Genomic DNA, 15560 nt, shown 5'->3' on the forward strand with positions numbered 1-15560 from the left:
CACATACGAGAAAGCAATCAATGAACAACTAAGGAATTGCAACAAAGAATTGATACTTCTCATCTCTCTCCGTTCCTGTCTGTCTGTCCCTATCTGTCTCTCTCTCTGACTCTCTCTCAAAAAAAGTGGATCACAGACCTACATGTAAAACACAAAAATACAAAGTTTCTAGAAGATAACATAGAAGAACACCTAGATGACCTGGGTACGGCAATGACTTTTTAGATATAGTATCAAAGGCACAATCCAAGAAAAAGAAACTGATAAGCTAGATTTCATTAAAATTAAAAATTTCTTCTCTGTGATCCCTTCCTGTTTGTCTCTCTCACAAAAAAAAAACACACACACAAAAAAAACAAAAAAAACCCCACAAAAAACAAAACAACCCCCAAAATAAAACAACTTCTGCTCTGTGAAAGACAATGTCAAGAGAATGAGAATAAAAGCCACAGAATAGGAGAAAATATTCAGAAGACACGTCTGTGTTAAGGACTGTTATCCAAAATATGCCAACTCTATCTATCTATCTATCTATCTATCTATCTATCTATCTATCTATCTATTTATTGTGACAGAGAGAGATAGTCAGAGAGAGGTTCAGATAAGGACAAACAGGAAAGGAGAGAGATGAGAAGCATCAATTCTTTGTTGTGGCACCTTAGTTGTTCATTGATTGCTTTCTCATATGTGCCTTGACTGGGGACTATAGCAGACCAAGTGACCCCTTGCTGGAGCCAGAGACCTTGGGTCCAAGCTGGTGAGCCTTGCTCAAAGGAGATGAGCCTGTGCTCAAGCTGGCAACCTCAGGGTCTCGAGCCTGGGTCCTCAGCATCCCAGTCCAATGCTTTACCTGCTGTGCTATCACCTGGTCAGGCCAAAATATGCCAACTCTTAAAACTCAACAATAACAAACCCAATTTAAAAATGAACAATGACGTTAACATATACCTCACCAAAGATTTTTATTTTTTTAGGTGAGAGGAGAGATAGACTCTTGCATGCACCCCTACTGGGATCCATCCAGCTGTCTGGGGCTGATGCTAGAGTACCAAGCTATTTTTAGTGCCTGAGGCTGATGTGCTCAGACCAATGGAGCTATCCTCAGTTCCTGGACTGATGCTTGAACCAATCGAGCCCTTGGCTGTGGGAGAGGGAGAGGAAGAGAAGGAGTGGGAGGGGGGAGAAACAGATGGTGTCTTCTCCTTTGTGCCCTGATTATGGATCAAACCTGGGATGTCATATGCTGGGCTGATGCTCCGAAAGGGCCATACCTCACCAAAGATTTACATATAGCAAATAAACATATGAAAAGATGCTCCACAGTTAAAAAAACAAACAAACAAACAAACAAACAAACCAGAAAGCCAACAAGAAAAGCTGCTCCACATTATATACAATCAGGGAAATATAAATTAAAACAACAAGATACTCTACACCTATTGCAATGGCCAAAATCTAGAATACTGACCAATGCTGGTGAGGATATGGAGCAACAGAAACTTTCATCCACTGCTGGGAGAATGTACATGGCACAGCCACTTAGGAAGTCAGGTAGGTGCTTTCTTACAAAACTAAATATTCCATACTATCTAGCAATCACACTCTTTGGTATTTACTCTAAAGAGATAAAAATGTATGCCCACACAAAAACCTTGACCATGAATGTTTATAGTAGCTTTCTTCATAACTGCCCAAACTTGGAAGCAACCAAGATGTCCTACGTGAATGGATAAACTGTGGTACATCCAGAAAATGGAATATTATTCAGTGCTAAAAAGAAATGAGCTATGAAGCCATGAAAAGACATGGAGGAAACTTAAATGTATATTACTAAGTGAAAGCCAATCTAAAAAGGCTACATACTATGATTACAATTATATGATATTCTGAAAAAGGCATAACTGCCAAATCAGTAAAAGATCAGGGGTGCTCAGGGGTTAAGGAGGAAGTAGGAATGAATACTCAGAACATAGATTTTAGGAGATCATTCCTCTGACACAAGTGATCCTCCTCCTTCCCCTTTAACCAAAGTTAATACTTCAGTATCTTTTCTTCTACTCTTTTTTTTCAGTGCAGATTTATTTGAACAGAGCTGTGGTTCTAATTTCTATTTCCTAATTTTTAAAAAATATTTTATTTACTGATTTTACAGAGAGGAGAGGGGTTGGGGAGTGAGAAGTATGAACTCATAGTTACTTTACTTAGCTGTTCATTGATTGATTGTTGTATGAGCCTTGACCAGGCAAGCCCAGGGTTTTTTGTTGTTGTTTTTTACAGAGACAGAGAGAGAGTCAGAGAGAGGGATAGATTAGGGACAGACAGACAGGAACAGAAAGAGATGAGAAGCATCAATTATCAGCTTCTCATTGTGGCACTTTAGTTGTTCATTGGTTGCTTTCTCATATGTGCCTTGACGAGGGGGGGGGGGCACAGCAGACCGAGTAACCCCTTGCTCAAGCCAGTGACCTTGGGTCCAAGCTGGTGAGCCTTGCTCAAACCAGATGAGTCCGCGCTCAAGCTGATGACCTCAGGGTCTTAAATCTGGGTCCTCCGCATCCCAGTCCAATGCTCTATCCACTGCACCACCATCTGGTCAGGCACAAGCCCAGAGTTTTGAACTGGCGACCTCAGCATTCCAGGTTGATGCTTTATCCACTGTGCCACCACAAGCCAGGCTATGTATCCTGATTTTTTTTTTTTTTTTTTTTGGTATTTTTCTGAAGCTGGAAACGGGGAGAGACAGTCAGACAGACTCCCGCATGCGCCCGACCGGGATCCACGCGGCACGCCCAACAGGGGCGACGCTCTGCCCCTCCAGGGCGTCGCTCTGCCGAGACCAGAGCCACTCCAGCGCCTGGGGCAGAGGCCAAGGAGCCATCCCCAGCACCCGGGCCATCTTTGCTCCAATGGAGCCTCGGCTGCGGGAGGGGAAGAGAGAGACAGAGAGGAAGGAGGGGGGGGGTGGAGAAGCAAATGGGTGCTTCTCCTATGTGCCCTGGCCGGGAATCGAACCCAGGTCCCCTGCACGCCAGGCCGACGCTCTACCGCTGAGCCAACCGGCCAGGGCCTGTATCCTGATTTTTCTTTTTAACCCCAAAACATAAGGCTTTCTCATTAGAATGCAATGAAATATGTTGGCAAAGGCAGTTCCACTGACCCACCTCCTTGCCTCAGTTTCCTCACTTGTGAGAAGCCAGCACACTAGACTGTTGTGAAGAACAGGCTCACACAGGTGACGAGATGCAGTTACAGGAGGTTAGCCCACAAGGTTGGACATTGAATGTCTGCCCTATGTTTCACGTGGATGATGCTGTATTTAATATTATTTCTGGGGACAGCATCTCCAAAGTGGGATAACTGGTATAGATTGTTTTCCAAAACACAGTCACTGGGGTGTGCCTGGCCTACATGGGGAATCAGGAGGCAGGGAAGGGCTAGAGCAGCAAGTACACAAGGTGGCTGTTTGATTTGGGGAAGAGAGGAACTGCCCCACACCTGACCCCACATGAAGAATAAACAGTGCCTTGGTATGAACTTGCATGCCCTGACCAGGTCTGATACTCAGTCATCTCCCATTCGTTCCTCCCTGGTGTGTGGAGTACTAACTGTGATCCTTCAGCAGCTTGTCTTCAGCCCTTCAGCCAGTTCTCTGCTGGGTGCCCCAGGCTCCATCCTCACCCTAGAGACCCTACCCCCCCCACACACACACACACACAAACACAGAGCTATTCCTAATAAGCTGGGCATACGCCAGTGATAGCCCAATTAGGGGTGACAGCCACATGGAGGGCCTGGGGACACCTGCACTGATAGTATTTCTTGACCCCTTGAGAAAAGTCTGAGCCTTATTTGCTGAGCTCTGGACCGACCATCTTGCCCGGGATAGCCGCCTGGGCTCGAGGACTTGCACAGAATTCCGTAACCTCACTTGCTTTGCCTGAGAAATGTTCAAAGTTTCACTTATAAATAGCAGTAAATTAAGTTCCTGTTTAAACAAACTTAGGTAAATTTTTTAAAAGGTGCAGTGTTTAACGTAGACCTGTAACTAGACACTGGTTTGCTTGGTACGGAGTGGTGGCTGGTATCACAACATCCTAAGGAGATCCTAGGTCCTTGGAGCTCCTGACCCAAAGAAGCCACAGTCCCCACAAGTGACACCTGAACTCATTAGCAGCCGTTCCCAACCCTCCTCTGCCACAACCTTCAACCTGGAATGACCAATTACTCTCCATAACTGTGGCCAGTGATCCTGGAAGCACAGTCAGTGCCTCCAAAGGCTCTCAATGAACACCTCAGCCTACTGGGACCTGGCCCTGCCTGGTTCAACAGCTTGTCTGCACTGCATGCCAGTGCTCACCTTTTACCCCAAGCTATGCTGGCACAGTGCCTGCCATTTCAGCCGCTTCACTCCTGTGTGGCGGTCCTTCTGGACTCCCTCCGCTGTGCTACATCTAGCTCCTGCTGGCTCATACGTAGGAGACACAACTGGCTGCTCGGCCAGCATCCACTCCCCTTCCTTCTTCCTGAGTCCCTGATAGTGTCTAGAGCTTCTGAATCAACCAGTCCAGGTTGCTGCTTCACCTGCACTGTTGTTTTTTTTAATGTTTATTGTATTGATTTTAGAGAAAGGGAGGTATGAAGAGGGAAACAGAGGCAGGAATATCGATCTGCTCTTACACGTGCCTTGACTGGAGATCAAACTGGCCACCTCTGCACTTCGGGACAATGCTCTAACCAACTGAGCTATCGAGCCAGGGCACTCCTGAACTTTTTGTTACAGTAACCAACATATCTCCTCACTGACTGAGTGGGGACTTAAGTTACTCATGGCCAAAAATGTCCAGGTGCATCACCACACACTTGGTTAGGCATCTGCCTCACAAAGCCTCTGCCAGTTCTGCCTGCAATGGCAACTGTCGTTCCCCGTCCCAGCCTCTCCAAGCAAAAGGCAGGTGCTAAAGACCTATCGCATTGAAAGAATAAGTGGGTGAAAAAATCTAGCCTGAAAGGCTGGGGTGTGACTTTGTGGCTGGGGACAGCAGGGGTGCCAGGCTGCTTGTTCATCCCCTCTGTGGAACCTGCACATAGGCTAGAGGTTCTCATTCCTCAGAGCATGCGGTACCACATTCCTGCTTTCTTGTTATTCCCCTTGTTGAAAAGATGAGACCCTAAGAACATTCTGTGAGGTTCTGTTGGAGGGTCTGGCCTGTCCCCAGGCTGGGGCCACTGTCTCTACTACAAATGGAGCTTGGCAAATACTGGAGACTTTCTCAATGAGGCACCTGGAAAAACACAAGGCCCCAAAGGCCTGCACACCTGCCTCAGAGATGACTCAGGGTACTCGTGCACTTGGGGAGTGGCAAGGCTAGACTTTGGGGTCAGAAACTCCTCGAGTTGAGTCCCAGCCCTCCAGCTTTTCACCACAGAACCCTAGACTGTCTCAGGGCTATGCCAAGCCCTTAGCAGGGGGTGGAGGGGCTTGTGACCAGGGTAAGTGGTCTCTTCCCTGGTGGGTCCCCCCTTACCTGAATGCCTGGTTCTCACGATTGTTCTGAAGGGCGATGGTTTCCACCTCAGGACCCCCATCTGCTATGAACCTGGCCAACTTTTCTGCAAGGTTCTTAACCTCTTCATCCTCTGGGGGTGAAACTTTAAGCAGGCTGTCAGTACTGAGCTCAACTCACCACACCCAACAGCCTAATTTCTGCTAAGAACCCCAAGGGCAACAAGAGGGGTTTATTTTAGGAACAATGCAAAGAAAAACAGGCAAATGGGAATCAGATTATTGCACTGGGACAAAACAACAGAATAATATTACAACATATTTTGAGTCCCCGCCCCCTGCCCATTCCCACCCAGAGATGTTGGGAGACCTTGGACACATGCTAGCACATGGGAGGAGAAAGTGAGGGAAATTCTGTGTCAGCGCCAGAGGGGAGATGGGAGCCCCCACTTTGGTCTTTCTGTGGGGGGCTGCCGTCAGGTCACATGGGAAGATGAAAGTGGCCCTCCTCCTGGGGAGGTCAGGGCAAAGGCCTGCAGGACACATGATGGACCAACCTCTGTGGCCCATCTCAGGCCTAAACATTAATCTCTACCACCCGCCAACACTTGGCTGGGGTTTTTATCACAGCTGGAGACCAGTCAGCCTCTTCCCCATCCCTACACTCATTCCATCAGGATCTTACCAGCTGATCATTCTGTTCCCCAGCCCACCTGGGCCCCCGCCCCAACTGTCAGGCACTACATTTGTCTCTAAGGGTGGTAGGCGCTCATTAATGCTGGTTAAAATGACCATGAACCAACAAGCTAGCATACCTTCCCTCTGCCCCCTTTGTGTTACAGGACTGAACACAACCTTGACCTTGCCTCACAGACCCCTCCCCTCCCCACTCCTCAGAGCATATGCAGGGAGGGTGGCGGCAGCCCCAGCTTGACCCTGGCTGCCAGGGAGGGCACAAACCTAGGGTGTCAGTACTACCCCATGTCACACCACCCTCCAAAAACCCCAATTCCACACGGGGCACAATTTGCCCAAAATCTCCCACCCGCTCCACCCACCTACCTTTCTGAGAGCTTGTCTGCAACTTTTGTGCTTCCTTTCTTATCTCAGCCACCTTCTTTCTGTAGTAGAGGAATTCCCTGCTATTCTTATCATGCAAAAACCTGAAGAGGAGTTTTGCAAAACAGAGAAAGGAAGATGAGCGATGAGGACGGGTAAACTTGTGCAGCTTCTGAAGACATGTTATGCAAAAGCAAGCTGACAAGCGGAGACACCTTGACAGGGTCCCAAAGTAAGTCTTTGCACCACACTGGTGCCTCTTGCAACCTTTGATGTGAGTTAGAAAGTGCTTGGAACAGTGTCTGGCCCGTGCAAGCAAGCACCCAGTCCCAGCCAGTCAACATGAGGGCTTTACAAGAATATCTGCATGTACTACTGTGTGGCAACATTAAGTAGCAGTGGCCTTCCCCTCCCAGAAATACTTACGAAAATGCCGGGTTATCCTTGTAGTTCTCCATAGCTACTTTTTCTAACTCGGGGCCTCCTTCTGCCACAAAGCGGGCCAATTTCTCTATCACTTTCCGAGTCTCGACTCCCTCTGGGGGTGAAACTTTAAGGAGGCTGTCAGTACTGGGGTTCAACTCACACACCCCACAGTCAACAGGCACACTCTCTCTATGGACCACAAGGACAGAGGGGTAGGGGGAAAAGAGGGTGAAATGCAGGAGGCTGTCAGGCGTCCTGGGTCCACGCACAAAGCACCGTGACGAGAGGGGAGTTGGTCTAAACAGTCTTCACGAGACACACTGGGCAGGAGAGAATGTGAGCCTCCCAGAGGCCAAGCTGATGCACAGGCTGGAAGGCAGATGTCGGAAAATATAGCCAGCCTCCCCTTTTTTTTTTTTTTTTTGGAATGTTTAAGTCTTTTCTTTATTTACCAGTATCCAGTATAACAAATTGGTTCCCTTCCATCCTTCAAAGATGACAAATTCTTTCAAAATATCATTACAAACTCTGATTTAAACACATTGGGTGGGTTTCAATCCACTGCAATTAATGTCATTATAGAGGTTCAATTGTCCCCTCTATGATTGGTGGAGCCTCTTCAAGCTGGCTCCTGAGGCCTTTGGACATAACCCTAGGTGTCTTGATGGCTTCCTTGCTATCTGCTGGAACAGGGTGCTCCAGGTCATCTCATATACTTCCTGCCCAGACCTAGAGCCAGCCATTTCTCCAAGAAGTCCTGGTTTCCGTGAATAAGAAAGTGTTTTCAGACCACCATCTGGGTGCTAGGAATGCTCACTGCAACAAGCTTAGTCATTACCTCAGGTTCTTTCAGTGAACAGAGCTATAAAAACACATTTTTTATTTGTATTAGCTTTCCCTTTGAGCCACGTGAAACTTGCTTGTCTCTTTCACTTGCCTGTTTCTGAGGCCATCTGTCAGCCACTATACAGTCATGTCCCTTTTACGAGAACTCCCCCCCCCCCCAAAATAAAAAGAAAAATCACTTAAGAAAAAGAGAGAACTCCTAGGAGAGAGTTCTTGCTTTCAGTGCCTAGGAACATTTGCCCTTCTTGGCAATGGAGCCAGACACTGAGCCTGTGGCTAATCTTATTCCCCTTGTTGCTTGGGCTGCCAGGAAGCTGGGGGGAGGGGAGTGCAACATGTGACCTCACCCTCCTCCTGGGTGCCTGACAATAACTCTGACCTGGTTGCCATTTACAAGCACAGGTGTTCTTCTGAGATCTCATTAACAGCAGACCGTAACAGGTCTCAAGGGCCTTGAGACACCCACTGCCCCTTGGAAAGCAGTGGTTCATGGCAGCATTATGGTTGGAGCTGCCAGGGTACCTATCTGACTCCTCAAAACCACCCTTCCCGGTTCTGTTCTAATGCTCCAGGACTCAAGGTTGATGTATGACCTGAAGCTGGCACCCTCATCCAGAACAAGGGGTTTAGAGGCTGTCATGGCTGAACATACAGTCACTTCAGTCTATATGCACAGTCAGGGTGACATGGCTGTGCCACCAGCCTTGGCAGAAATGGCCTAAGACTCCATATGGCTCAGGTGGCACTGTGGCCTTGTTTTGATCGTAGACAAAGCTAGAAGCACTAGGAGTGCCACCACTGCCACCCTCTGCCCCCCTACACCTCAGAGCCTGGACTGGTTCACCCAAGGACAATAATCATCCTTCCCTGGGTAGAAGAGTGAACTCTAACCTGCAGGCTCATACCTCTGGCCCAACTGGCAGGGACAGGTAACTATATTAATAAACAGGCTTCTGGGCCTCAGAGGGCTCAATGGACATGTACCCAAACTGGGGAGCCACTAAAGGTCTTCCTCGTTTTTTGTGTTGGGAGGAGGATGCAAATGAATGCTTACCAACAATGCCCCTGGCCTGACCAGGCGGTGGCGCAGTGGATAGAGCGTTGGACTGGGATGCAGAGGACCCAGGTTTGAGACCCCGAGGTCGCCAGCTTGAGCGCGGGTTCATCTGGTTTGAGCAAAAGCTCACCAGCTTGGACCCAAGGTCGCTGGCTCAAGCAAGGGGTTACTTGGTCTGCTGAAGGCCCGCAGTCAAGGCACATATGAGAAAGCAATCAATGAACAACTAAGGGGTCGCAATGCGCAATGAAAAACTAATGATTGATGCTTCTCATCTCTCCGTTCCTGTCTGTCTGTCCCTGTCTATCCCCCTCTCTGACTCTCTCTCTGTCTCTGTAAAAATAAATAAATAAATAAATGGGGGGGGGGGGAGAATGCCCCTGTTCTGGCTGGAGACCAGCCCCCAGAGTGGCTGATAGGTCCCACGGCCCCCAGGATGAAGCCCCTCCCCACACCCTTTTTCACCCACCCCCACCCCACCCCAGAGGGCCTCACCTGACTGAAGTACACCACACTCCTAGCCATGCTTTTCCTGCTAACCATGGATCGACCCTGGAGCTGTGGTGGAAGGAGGGCAGTAGCCCTCACAACTTACCTTTGATCTCCAGCCACTGCTCATAGTCCTCCTCCTCATCCTCATCGGGAGACTGGAAGACACTTGGGCGGCTGGCTAGGGGCAGCTGCTTGGCGTGCACATAGTTCTTCACCTGGCTCACCGGGCTGCTGATGAGGGGAGGCCTCTTCCCAGCACGAGGGAGTACTCGAGGTGGAGCACTGGGCACGCTGGGGGGGGCATCTTGAGAGAGAAGGAAGGGTACCTATGCTCCAGCTATACAGTGTACCTTTCCCTGTCTTTCCACCTAACCCGAGAACCATCAGTCTCTGGGGGCTGGGTCCTCAGTTTCCAGCATCATTCCTGGCAAGTGGTAGGTACTCAGAGAAGACACCACCCCCATTTTACAAATGAGGACATCGAGGTTCAGCAAGACATGACTTTTTGATTATCCAGCTGAGGGCTCTGCAAGCCGCAGCTCTGAGCAGAGGTATCATGAACACCTACATTGACAGCCCAAGGACCCACCAGCTTCTTCCAAACAAGAACTGAATCCCACACCCACTTTATAACCTTTCCCTCTGGTTGTCACTGGTAGGCTGGAACAAGCACATTCAGGGCTTTTCAAACATAGCTCATGAACTATGCCCCTACAATGAAGGGCAGCCTGTTCTCCCTCCCTGTAGGTGAATTTAGCCTTGAGTTACACCATGTTTTAGTTGTTTTCTAGAAAACCTGAAAAAGGTCAAATGTCAGCTGTTTCTCTAGTATGTTTCTTACAGGGAAAAATGAGCTCTGACTGGTAAATTGCACCACCATAGTTATCAGTGGACTCCCTAAGGGCAGTGATTCTCATATCTGGCATGTTTCATTGGGCTCCTGTGGGCCAGGTAGCTCCCCACCTATGAATGGGGACTCCCATCCCTCACACCTGAGCTGCTGCTCTGACCGCAGCCATGGTCCCACAGCTCTGGGCCTGCTTAGTCCCAGCTCCCATGACCCTGAACTGAAACCTGAATTGTCTCTGCTCCTATAGGGTAAGCATCTTGAGATCAGGATCCATGATCTCCCCTGGGTGTTTAGTGTAGGGATGAGTGGAATGGGGGTGCTCAAAGAACTCAGGATAAAAGGAACAAGTCTGAGGCAGGGCCTGCTATTTTGAGGAAGCCAGAGATCCCCAGCGGGAGAGAGTGGACAGCATGAACTAATGTCCTACCTGTGCAGGAGATGAAACGGGGAGACTGCACTCACCTGTGCTAGTCTGCGCCTTCTGCAACTTCAGAAACTGCTGCAAGAAGCTGCCGTCATTGGCAAACTTGTTGGAAATGGAAGAATTCTGTGCATTTGCAATTCTAGACCCAAGACAGAAGAGAGACGGTGAATGTTGAGTGGAGGGGCTAGCGCATGTCTTGCCTGTCCTGGCTCCACACTCATCTGAGTTCTTACCTGGTAGAGCCCAAAACCACCCTCAAAAGACGTGTAGGGACTACTGAGTGCAAAGAGCAACCTTCAGAGTAGTAAGGTAGAAATAATCTTGTTCTAGTAATGCTACATATACTGATGTCAACTCTACCTGAATACTGATCTTCCCAGTCCAAATGGCCTCCTCTGGCTCTCTTCCTACACAGCTCCTAGTCCGGTTGTAAACTAATTATCTGGGTTGTTACTGGCTCCCATGTGTTTTCCCAGCTAGACTTTAGAATTCTCCAAAGCAGGGCACGTGTATGTGTCTGTACCACGTGTGACTTCAGCTCTGGGTCTGGGTTGGCCAGCACTTCTGTGAGGATTACACACACAGAGAAAAACACCCGAAGCAATATCTTGGTGGGAGATTTTTATTTTTTTAATTTTTTTTTTTTTTTTTTACAGGGACAGAGAGAGAGTCAAAGAGAGGGATAGATAGGGACAGACAGGAATGGAGAGAGATGAGAAACATAAATCATCAGTTTTTCGTGGCGACACCTTAGTTGTTCATTGATTGCTTTCTCATATGTGCCATGACCGCGGGCCTTCAGCAGACTCAGTAACCCCTTGCTGGAGCCAGCGACCTTGGGTCCAAGCTGGTGAGCTTTTTGCTTAAGCCAGATGAGCACGCACGCAAGCTGGCGACCTCGGAGTCTCGAACCTGGGTCCTTCCGCATCCCAGTCCGACGCTCTATCCACTATGCCACTACCTGTTCAGGCTATTTTTATTATTTTTAAAATTATTATTTCTTTACTTTTTGCAAGTAATAACTTAAAATTTTTTTTAAATCTCTTTTTAAAAGCAAACCCAAGGCCTGAATATTTAATTCAAATCTATTTTTTCCTATCATAAAAGAGAGGCTCATTCTGAGCAAATGAGAATGTGGTTAGAGAGAAATACAGAAAGCAAAGGGAAAAACCCAAGTCTTCCCATCTCACAATAACCACTATTAACTCTTTGGTGGATTTCTTTGGTTTGCCCTACTAAATTATAAGTAGAAGGAAATAAAGCTGTGATCATAAAATTGTCCTACTTCTTCCATTTTCTATTACAACATACCATCCTGTCCCAATCTCAAAGTCTTCATACATACTGCCTCTCAAAGCCAAATAACAATCCAGCATATGGACACATCCTATTTAGTTTGTAAAAGCTCAGGGAGGCCACAGGTCTGGTTTTTTTCCTTTAGAATTCAGTTTTATGAGAACTCTGTTCTAATAAACCATTAAAAAAAAAACAAGAGGAGGCCCTGGCCGGTTGGCTCAGTGGTAGAGCGTTGGCCTGGCGTGCGGAAGTCCCGGGTTCAATTCCCGGCCAGGGCACACAGGAGAAGCGCCCATCTGCTTCTCCACCCCTCCCCCTCTCCTTCTCTGTCTCTCTCTTCCCTTCCCGCAGCCAAGGCTCCATTGGAGCAAAGATGGCCCAGGCGCTGGGGTGGCTCCATGGCCTCTGCCTCAGGCGCTAGACTGGCTCTGGTTGCAACAGAGCCATGCCCTGGATGGGCAGAGCATCGCCCCCTGGTGGGCGTGCCAGGTGGATCCCAGTGGGGCGCATGCGGGAGTCTGTCTGACTGCCTCCCCATTTCCAGCTTCAGAAAAATACAAAAAACAAAACAAACAAAAACAAAAAAAACAACAAAAAAAAAACAAGAGGCATGGGTTAAATAAATTATGGGACATCCATAAGGCAAATAGAGCAGCCCTGAAGAGTTAAATTTTTAGAGGTAAAGCAGTTAAGTACAACACTAAATGAAAAACAAAAAGGCATGATGTTAATATTTACAGTGTGGTTGTACTTATGTCAAAATATAATTGAACTAAAAATTGTTAGAAAGATCTACCAAAATGCAATCAGCACTTGTTTGGGTTGCAGTGTCATGACTAATTTTGAGTTTTCCCCATTTTCCTCTCCTCTATTATCTATAATTTCTACCACATTTATAAGATATTGATAGACTTTTTTTTTGTATTTTTCCGAAGTTGGAAACAGGGAGGCAATCAGACAGACTCCCGCATGCGCCTGACCGGGATCCACCCGGCATGCCCACCAGGGGGCGATGCTCTGTTGCAACCAGAGCCATTCTAGCGCCTGAGGCAGAGGCCATAGAGCCATCCCCAGCGCCTGGGCCAACTTTGCTCCAGTGGAGCCTTGGCTGCAGGAGGGGAAGAGAGAGACAGAGAGGAAGGAGAGGGGCAGGGGTTGAGAAGCAGATGGGCACTTCTCCTGTGTGCCCTGGCCAGGAATCAAACCCGGGACTCCTGCACGCCAGGCTGACGCTCTACCACTGAGCAAACCGGCCAGGGCGTGTTAAAGATTTTTTTTTAAAGGCCCTGGCTAGTTGGCTCAGCAACAGAGCATCGACCCGGTGTGTGGAAGTCCCAGGTTCGATTCCTGGTCAGGGCACACAGGAGCAGTGCCCATCTGCTTCTCCACCCTTCCCCCTCTCCTTCCTCTCTCTCTCTCTCTTCCTCTCCTGCAGCCAAGGCTCCAATGGAGCAAAGTTGGCCCAGGCGCTGAGGACAGCTCCATGGCCTTCACCTTAGGTGCTAGAATGGCTCCTGCTGCAATGGAGTAATGCTCTAGATGGTCAGAGCATCGCCCTCTGGTGGGCACGCCAGGTGGAGCCTGGTCGAGCACATGCGGGAGTCTGTCTGACTGCTTCTTTGCTTCTAACTTCAGAAAAATACAAAAAAAAGTTATTTTATATGAGAGAGAAGATTCAGACTTGGCATTTAACAAGCAGGGCCTTCTGGTGACCCTGTTTATGCCCTCACACTGTGTGTACCTCCCTTAGGAAAAAGGGATAATGAAAGACAAGAAAAGATTATAGCCTGACCAGGTGGTGGCGCAGTGGACAGAGCACTGGACTGGGACGCAGAGGACCCAGGTTGGGAACCCTGAGGTCACCTGCTTGAGCCAAGATCACTGGCTTGAGCAAGTGGTCACACTCTGCAGTAGCTCCCCAGTCAAGGCACATATGAGAAAGCAATTAATGAACTAAGGTGCCTCAACAAAGAATTGATGCTTTTCTCTCTCTCTCTTCCTGTCTGTTCCCATCTGTCCTCTCTCTGTCTCTGTCAAAAAAAAATTTTTTTTCAGGGCAATAGTGAGCCAGCAAATAAATACCATTTGGAAATCACCCAAAACAAATGGTAGGGGTATTATACAGATGTTTAAAAGGCTGGCTCTTGATGAATAGAGAAAATGCAGCCCACCCCCAGCAATTTTTTTTTTTTGAGAGACAAATAGGAGGGGAGAGGGAAGCATCAACTCGTAGTTTCAGCACTTAAGTTGTTCACTGATTGCTTCTCATACATGTCTTAACTAGGGGGCTCTAGCCGAACCAGTGACTTCTTGCTCAAGCCAGCAGCCTTGGGCTCAAGCCAGTGAATTTAGGCTTTAAGCCAATGACCACAGGATCATGTTGATGATCCCACACTCAAGCTGGAGACCCTGTGCTTAAGCTGGTGAACCTGCACTCAAGCTAGATGAGCCTGTGCTCAAGCAAGCAACCTCGGGGTTTCAAATATGGGACCTCAGTGTCCCAGGTTGATGCTCTATCCACTGGGGAACCACTGGTCAGGCTAGAATTTGTTTTTTTAAGTGAGAGTAGGAGAGAAAGTGAGACAGACTCCTGCATCCCCCTAGCAATCCCAGTCTGGGGCCAATGCTTGAATCAACCAAGCTATCCTCAGCACCTGATACCAATGAGCTTGGACTGACAGAGCTATCCTCAGCGCCCAGGGCTGATGCTTGAAGGAATGGAGCTGCTGATATTGTATGATTGTGTGAAAGAGTTAACCACCATGGTGTTGTATGATTGTGCTGGTTCTCAAAAGATGTAACACCAGGACCGGTAACTCTTTTGTGCACTGTCATCAAATTTCTGGCGGACAGGCACCGGTCTGTGGACCAGCAGTTGAAAATCAGTGGGTTAGAGCAGCCTTCTGATACCCCAAGGTTGCGGGTTTGATCGCTGGTCAGGGCACATAAAAGGACCAACCAAAGAAGGTGTAAATAGGTAGAATAACAAATACATATTTATCTCTCCCCCCCTTACTTCCTCTTTAAAATCAATAAAAATAAAATAATTTTAAAAAGTAAATAAAAAGGGCGGGGAACATCACACAAAATTGATCAGAACTTTGTAAAACAAAGCAAAGATGTGGGAAGGGAATATTATCAAAACAGTTGTTTTGAGCCTGACCAGGCGGTGGCACAGTGGATAGAGGGTCGGACTGGGATGCTGAGGACCCAGGTTCAAGACCCCGAGGTCGCCAGCTTGAGCACAGGCTCATCTGGCTTGAGCAAAAAGCTCACCAGCTTGGAACCAAGGTCGCTGGCTCGAGCAAGGGGTTACTCAGTCTGCTGAAGGCCCGCGGTCATGGCACATATGAGAAAGCAATCAATGAACAACTAAGGTGTCGCAACGAAAAACAGATGATAGATGCTTCTCATCTCTCTCCATTCCTGTCTGTCTGCCCCTGTCTATCCCTCTCTCTGACTCTCTCTCTGTCCCTGTAAAAAATTAAAAAGAAAAAAACCCAAAATAGTTGTTTTGAGGCAACTTGAATGTTTCTTCTTTCTTCAGCAAGAAAATCTAAACATCGGTGTTCTATGCTTTTACAACTTGTTTGCGTAGTACCTATAC

The 15560-nt window shown here is 48.0% G+C and overlaps 1 protein-coding gene across 1 annotated transcript in view; it reads right to left on the reverse strand.

Annotated features, from left to right (window-relative positions):
• SUGP1 (SURP and G-patch domain containing 1) overlaps window positions 1-15560 on the reverse strand; it is a 31049-nt gene that overhangs the window by 11590 nt on the left and 3899 nt on the right. The window contains exons 3-7 of the mRNA XM_066350796.1: window positions 10696-10796; window positions 9487-9687; window positions 6989-7112; window positions 6566-6666; window positions 5526-5649 (exon numbers count right to left, since the gene is read on the reverse strand). Coding sequence (XP_066206893.1) covers window positions 5526-5649; window positions 6566-6666; window positions 6989-7112; window positions 9487-9687; window positions 10696-10796 — 651 coding nt within the window. The remainder of the gene's footprint in view (window positions 1-5525; window positions 5650-6565; window positions 6667-6988; window positions 7113-9486; window positions 9688-10695; window positions 10797-15560) is intronic.

Source organism: Saccopteryx leptura, chromosome 1, assembly GCF_036850995.1.
Source record: "Saccopteryx leptura isolate mSacLep1 chromosome 1, mSacLep1_pri_phased_curated, whole genome shotgun sequence".
Lineage (NCBI taxonomy): Eukaryota > Metazoa > Chordata > Mammalia > Chiroptera > Emballonuridae > Saccopteryx > Saccopteryx leptura.